Here is a 7,803-nt window from a genome sequence, read left to right on the forward strand (position 1 = left end):
CGAAACTTAGCAAAAAGAATCGCCTAACCAAGAGGAAAAAATAGGAAAAATACCCAAAAACCGCAACTAAACTCTCAGAGACTTATCAATGATTTTCACGATCAGCTCCATACCAAACAACAAACTCCAGTACTGGAAACAACACTCCAAAAATCAAAGCATCAAATAACTTCATCTTCCTTAAGCTCAATCTTCTCCTCTGAGTGAGAAACAGTCTTAATATTCAGCTAGGGGCTATCTTTTGTTGAGACATGAACCAGCTAGGACGCGAACCTAGGACCTTCCATACGCTGCTAGAGTGCTCTACCACTGAGCTACTAGCCCCTCTTAGACCAATCCATCGTCAGTCCGAGTGTGGCTTATTCCAACACCAACACCCCCCCTTAAGCCACACCTCTCATGTGCTTGGGGCTCCTAGCCTGGACCTGGCTCTGATACCATGTTGAGACATGAACCAGCTAGGACTCGAACCTAAGACCTTCCATACGCTGCTGGAGTGCTCTACCACTGAGCTACTGGCCCCTCTTGGACCAATCCATCGTTAGTTCGAGTGTGGCTTATTCCAACACCAACATCTTTCAAGCTCAAAACTGAAGGAGACTAGGAGGTAATCATCCCTCCAAGCAAAGTCTGAAATGATTTCAGCAACACTTCGTTATCATAAGCAATAGATAGTCTCAAATGAAGGCCAAGGCACTTATTTATAACCTTCTCTCAAAGCGAACCTCCTTTTCCCTCCAATGTGGGACTAAACAATGACATTCAAATTCACTTTAATTTGCATTTCATTTCATCCCTTCACCAAGTCATCCCATTTTGCCTAGACAAGACACTTTATTAAAATGCAAATAACACATTATGTGAGCAAAATGACTTTAATATAACTTAAGCAATCCCTTTAATAAATCGTCCATATTTCCTTAAGTTATAATCCAACTTAAACAACATTTTCCAACAAATTGACCCCCTCAAGGTAGTAAATATACTCTATAAAAAATATCAATAAAGTGTGTTATGGCCCCCAAGGTAATAAAGTGAATTATTTTATAAAATTAACTTCTAAGGCATCCATCATGCCTTATAAATAATTCACTTATAAAATATTTTTCCTCAACCATGAAATCGCTCAACATAAACTCAGACTTGCCAAAATAGCTCCAAAAATGCTGGAAGACCAACTGCTGAAACTGGCCTATCAGAAATAGCAATCTAAATTGACCCATTGAAACCTTGCTAAAAATAGCACTTCCTAACAATAGCATACTGCTAAAAATAGTAAATGTGTCCAAATGCATTTTAGCCACATTCTGAGCAGCCCTCACAACTTACTAAAAATAGTAAGTTCGGAAAAGTCTTCGTATTCGTTTGCATGTCACACCATCGCGAGGCTCTCTAACAACCTAGAAAACCCCCCAAAAAATAAGTTGTCTTCAGCCCCACTTACTAAAAATAGTAAGTTCATAAAAGTCCTCAGATTTAGTTGCATGTCACATCATCACGAAGCTCTCTGAAAACCCAGAAGGAATCCAGAATCAGAACTATAAAACTCCAACATGCAAGCCACCAAAACTGCCAAAGTATCCTCCTAGAAAATAGGAAACCCTAATTTCTACCTCTGATTGACCAACAAGTCTCGGAATTGGTCAACAGTCCCCAAAACCAACTAGAGCAGAAAAGGGGACATTACAATCAGCTTGCCAAGTCCAAGGCAAGTCTGAGGCTTGTAACTATGATAAAAAGTGATTTTGAGATGATTTTTTATAAGTTACTATTTCATGCATTTGAAATGCAAAATTTTAATGGCTTTGTATAGGGTTCTACCACTACAAATAGATGCTTTTTATTTTTATTTTAAATCTAATTGGTATTGTATAGAGGCACTTATATATAGAGCATCATACAAATCCAGTTAGCGTTAACCAAATTCACGACATAATATACGCATGTAGGCTTTATAAATAAAATCCTACCCAACCTTCTTTACCAGGCATGGGCTTCACAAGGCGGATTTATTTTGATTTTCATTAGAGTTCAGCTTCTTTTGTTAAGCGCATCCCTATACAGAAAGAAAGAAAGAATTTTAACGTCCACGAGGCTAAGAATAGCCTATGGGACAATCTGATCAAGCTGAATCAGTTTTTTAAGGTCTGATCTCTGCTTATTCAGGCTGATGATGAGAGCACCCATCTTCACGATATGCTCCTCGCTGAACAGGTTATACCATGTGCTAGCAGTTAGGAAATCGGCAAACTTCTCCCTGCTGACTTTAAGTGCTTCACACTCCAAGATAAAATGTTTTTCAGTTTCCACACTCCCGCTGACGCAAAACGGGCAAACTCTTTCTTCCCAAATCTCTTTTGGCCTTTTCCACCGCCCGGTGTCACACCGAAGTTGGTGAGAGTTGGTTCTAAGTTGTGCAATTAGAATTGTAGCCTTCCATGATATATTAGCCCCTATATAGACTTTTTGAAGATGATCATACTTGGGGTTGAACTCATTAATATAGTATTGTTTCTTCCTTCCTAACCCAATACTCCAATTTTTCTTGTAAAACTTTTCCATGACGAAGACCTTTATCTCCTTGATGTTTGTGGGGCATGAGTTCAAATAAATATCCCATTTTTTCAACCATTTGATGTTTTGTTTCATCCACGTCTTCTTCCTTTTGCACAAAGTGTCGTTGACAACAACCTTAGGCCATCTATCTTCTCCCATTTGCTCGGTTCTTTTTAAATAGCTAATGAGACGCACCATAGCAGCTGCCTCAATAGGGGCAGCACCCGTTTCACTTAACATGATATCATATGGGACCGTGCTTTTAATTTTGAACTTGCTTGTGATCAAACGTTTTTGAATTCTCTCAAATTGCTTCCATTGAGAATCTAAGGTACTGCTGGCCGAAACTTCACAACCATATAGAATAACCGGCAACACCAAAAGCCTAAAAAGTGTTTGGATGGTTTTCCAATCCCAAAGCTCAGCCTCTCTGCATCTATTTTGAAGTGCATAGAGTGCCTTCCAGCCGCCTAGAGTTCTCTTCTTCCTGCAACCTTCCCAACTAAGACTCTTGTTGAAATCAATTCCAAGGTATTTGTAATCTGCAACTTCTTCAAGAATGCTACCTTCAAAGTAAAACTTATGTTGCTCTTGTTTCCTTCTACTTGAGAAAACCATGATTTTCGTCTTGCTGATATTAACTTGCATTCCCACAATATTGCAAAAGCGCTCAAGGGCAAATAAGTGCTCTTGTCAACCAAGGGCGGAATTAGCAAGCAAAATGAGGTCATCAGCATAAAGGAGCAACCTTATCACAAATTCACCCAATTGAATACCATCACCATTCTGCATGTTTAACCATTCTTCAAGTTTGTCAATGTATAAGCCAAACAAGGTAGGGGAAAGAGGACACCCTTGTTTGACACCAATATCACTCCTAAAACTAGTTGAAATGCCATTAGGAGTTCTGATTTTCACTTTAACCTCCTCATAAAGCCTATGAATAGCAGCCCTAAGATGAGCCGGGATACCAAGCTCTTCCATTCTGTGCCACAGTTTGTCACGTGGGACTATGTCAAAAGCTTTTTTGAAATCAACAAAGCAACAGAAGACATCTTCCTTTTTCTCCCAGGTTTTTTCGATGATGTGTCTCAAAGTAATACCATGATCAACTGTGGAATGTTTAGGTCTGAAACCAGCTTGGCCTTTTGCACGTTTATGATTTTCTTTTGCCCATTTGCTGATTCTATTTTCTATCATGCTGCCAAATAACTTAGCAAACAAAGGATTGATCATTATAGTCCTATAGTTGGAGGGGTTATTGACATCTCAACTTTTGAAAAGAGGTATAGCAAGACTTGTAGTCCAATCTTTAGGAAACCCATGAGGAATGATGTTATTGAATATTTTTGCAATATGAGGGGCAAGGACTTTCATGCCCCACTTGAGAAACTCTGCTTGAAGTTCACCTAAGTCTTTAGCTTTACCAACACCCAATTTCTTAATACCCAATTCAATTTCTTGCACGGTGAAAAGATTAGTAGAAATGTTGACCAAGGGTGGGGGAGCCACCTCCAAATCATGTTCATAAAGTTGCCTAGCATAATCAAACCATTGAGTGGCTGTGATACATGCAAAAGTATTTTCTAATATTTTGATAAAAGCTCGTTTCAAATGCACACGCTTGTGTATTGCAATTTCAAACACAAAATTTCGTTGATTTTTTTCTCAATACAGAGGTGCATTTGTCCGTTAGACACTCCTTCCTATGTTTCGACGCACACTGGACTGTATTGGAGTGGTTTTAGCAAACGAAATACAACATGTTTCTCCTATAATTCACCTGCAAGCCTCAGTAATCCGATTGCATTTGCGAGTTTTGATTAAAAAACTTAATTTGTCATCCTTTCTGGCTCGTGTCCCCATCTTCTAAGCATTTTTTAAACCTAAAACCATAAAACCCTAGCTCAGAAACCTTTATGTAACACATATAGTGCATTCCTCTTCAGATTTACTTACATGGCTTGGAAATTTGATTCATGTGCCCTAGGGCAGGCACACGACTGTCTTCTGACTTGCAAGTTCTTTCCAACCTCCAAAATCTATTTCTTACTTTCTTAGCTCTGCAATCGTTTACGGCTATTGCACACAATTTTTTAATTTAAAAAATCTTTAATAGTGAATTTGTACTATTGTTTGTGCAAACTTGTAAGACCATTTTCATGACAAATTTTCCATGTAATAGCATTGGATAGTGATTGAGATGCACATTCTTCCTAGAGTTTTTAACGTTTTCTGGTTTCTCTAGATGAAATTTTGTGTAATGTGACTATGTCTTGTGTCTCGCCCTATTTTTACTGGTCATTTTATTTGTTCGATTGTTTCATTTGCAATAAAAGTTTCAAAGTTGCAGCATTTGAAACCTCAAAAATGGCCATTAGAAACTCTAATTTGCACTTGATGGTGGAAACAAATAATTTTCAAAGTAAAAAGATATGTCAAAAACCCTAGGCATATTCTACAATAGGGTTTCTAGGCAAAAGAAATAAAAAAATAAAAACTCAGAAATGTTTGTCAAAAACCTTAGTGTGTGCTTTAGGGTAGAAATAAATAATTTTCAGAGTCAAAAAAATGTGTCAGAAACCCCAGGCACATAAACGTATGAAGTCAAAATGCATTCAGTTTGTCTAGTGCACCCCTTTCAAGGTGAAACAAAGTTTCCAAACGAAAGCTTGAATAAATAGTGTATGGTGTGCAGCATCTTGGAGGAACATAAGGCTTTTGAAATTATAAACTTGGAAACGAATGCATGAGCATACCCCAGAAAGAAAGAGGAAATAAGTAAGGTTTCAAGTGTTTGTGAGTGCAGTAATCTGGCTTGCGCACTGTAATGGAATGATATGTTTTAGAATTAATACATTCACAGACATAGTATTATGGCATGCGGCACAAAAAGGCTAGCTAGGAATAATAGGCTATGTATAGTAGTACATTTATTGTGATAGCTAACTATGTTTTAGCAAAAAATTGGAATGAATAACAATTGAAAGGGCGGAGAAATTAAATGTACAGCTATATAGACGGGTGCTCAGGATACAAAAGCAGAGATTTTATAAATATAGGCTTTAAAGGCTGCAAATAGCAGGCGTTGGTGTGATTAAATATTCTCTGCATCAGTCACCATTTGCTATTTAGCAGAACAGAGCAGCAAGGACCATCTCAGCTCAAGATTCATTATATCTATTATCTTTCAACAGGATGGTAGCATTTCAGCATATTTCATTTACTTTTAAAATTTTTGATTGTTTTTAATTTGTGTAAGTTTTTTAAATGATCATCCTCCAACATCACCAAATAAGAAAAAATGCAAGTCACCCAAAACCATGTCTCCACTTCCCTACGTTTTTGTCCCATAAACTTGAAGAAACATTGGTTCATACCTATATAATTATAAAAACTATGTTTTTAAATTAATTTGGCTATTTTCAAGGCTGATTTTAGCTTCCTTAGGTTGCTTTGTTGTCGATTTTCTCTGTGTGAAGGTGTGTGCAGAGATTTAGAGGGTTCAAAGATCCATTTTCCAAGATTTTTCCTATCTATGAATGTTGATTTGATAAAATCAAAATTGACGATTCATAAAATTCAAATAAATTATAACATTGTACTGATGGCACATGTTTAATGTAAATTTCTAAGACGAAGAACTTTGAATTCTTGGGCAGAATGTAACAGATTATTGCATTAACTTTACTAACTATTTAGTATGTATGGACCTACAGGCAGGGGAAGATTCATTATATTCACAGGTTGCAAAAGTTGAGCTCAAAAAGGTTTTCTCAACCAAAACGGTAAAACTGCAACATCTATTCAAATCTGCTGCTTTCTTTTTTTTCTTTAATTAAAATGTTGATTGTTTGAGTCATCAATTACTGCAGGTATTGAAAATTAAGGAGATGAACTTGTCGGCTAATCAAGAGAAATCAGAAATGAAGAAATTAAATTGGACAGTAATAGGTGATAATGCCACAGAAGTTGGGAGTGTAAGAGGTGGTCCCGTGGATGATAGGGACATGGTTGTAGAGTTGGGCCCAATGGAAATCCGCACTTTTATCTTGCAATTCTAATAACTAGTCAACATATTGCCTGTTTTGAATTACATTTATCTGTGATCTCCATCATCCAAATTACTTAAAAAAGGATGATTATGAAATAAGATCCTTTGGTGAGCAACCAGTGTTCCCTTTAACATTGATCATATCTTGGGGTTAATCTACTTCAATTGGTGAGGCCTCAAAGGGATTTCAATGTAATCACCCATACTTTAATAATAATAATAATAATTTATTTTGCTTGTGTATATGTAATATAGCTTTAGATATTTGAAATAATTACGTCGAAAAACATTCAATTGTGAGAAACAATAATGTGCATTTCAAATTCTTTAATCAAAACCAGTGGCTAGTCCCTGTCATAATTGGATACAAAAGTTTCATAGATTTTTAACTTAATTATAGATGGTCAGACGAAGTTTATTCAATATATGTTGAATATATTTTAGATATTGACCATGGAGGATTTTATGTCTTTTGTACTTAAAATGCATGCTAATAAACATTACCGTTATCTTGTAAAAAAAATGCACTGTTGGCTAATGATACCTCAATTGTTTTTCAAAATCAAATCACATATAAATTATCTTTTTTACTAGTTATTAAAAAAGAAGGAAGGTAACTCAAAGTAGTTGTTATCAAGTGGTAGGGACACTTGTTTCTCATGTTGGAGACCAAGGTTCGACTTCTCCAAGCAACATCCTAATACCAATAGGCATGCTGAAATGATACTTCATTCCAGTTAATTGATAGATAGTGGTAGTTACAATAGTGATTAGTGTTCAAACCAAAGGAGCCTGTTATACGCACGTTCAAGTTGGAGGAGCACAATTCAAGCATTCAAGCTAGAGGAGCATGATGGAGGATAATGTTCAAGTTGGAGGAGCATGGGTAGAACTATAAGGAGGAATCCCTTACAAGAGGAGATTGGAGTTGTGAGATTCAAGTTGAAGGAGAGCTAGTGGGAGAATCACAAGCTAGAGCAGTATAGATGGAGTGATAAGGAAGAAGAATGGATGCCCCATAGGAGTAGTTGCTCTATAAGAGGATATAAAGAGGTGTGGTGGTTGAGTGAGTGTTGGGGGAGAATCATAAGTCCAATGGTATCCCTATTAGAAGACCATTAGATAGGGATATATCTTTGAATGATGTAAGGAGAAGAGATCTTTGTTACCAACCCATAGCCAATAAAGTTATA

General features: G+C 36.8%; 1 protein-coding gene and 1 long non-coding RNA gene across 2 annotated transcripts; one reads left to right on the plus strand and one right to left on the minus strand.

Annotated features, from left to right (window-relative positions):
- Positions 1–2,106: 2,106 nt before the first annotated feature.
- On the minus strand, positions 2,107–3,174 carry LOC131875826 (uncharacterized). Its single transcript, XM_059220511.1, has one exon. It carries the CDS (start codon positions 3,172–3,174, stop codon positions 2,107–2,109), a length of 1,068 nt encoding a protein of 355 aa, XP_059076494.1.
- Positions 3,175–6,273: 3,099 nt separating this feature from the next.
- On the plus strand, positions 6,274–6,851 carry LOC131876327 (uncharacterized). Its single transcript, XR_009372573.1, has 2 exons — positions 6,274–6,344; positions 6,432–6,851. It is a non-coding gene; the product is annotated as an uncharacterized LOC131876327 (long non-coding RNA).
- Positions 6,852–7,803: the final 952 nt, after the last annotated feature.

Source organism: Cryptomeria japonica, chromosome 5 (assembly GCF_030272615.1).
Source record: "Cryptomeria japonica chromosome 5, Sugi_1.0, whole genome shotgun sequence".
NCBI classification, from domain to species: Eukaryota; Viridiplantae; Streptophyta; class Pinopsida; order Cupressales; family Cupressaceae; genus Cryptomeria; species Cryptomeria japonica.

Bases quoted from the DNA above. Each gene is read 5' to 3' on its own strand.
- LOC131875826 (XM_059220511.1), bottom strand. From the start codon at position 3,174: ATGGTTTTCTCAAGTAGAAGGAAACAAGAGCAACATAAGTTTTACTTT.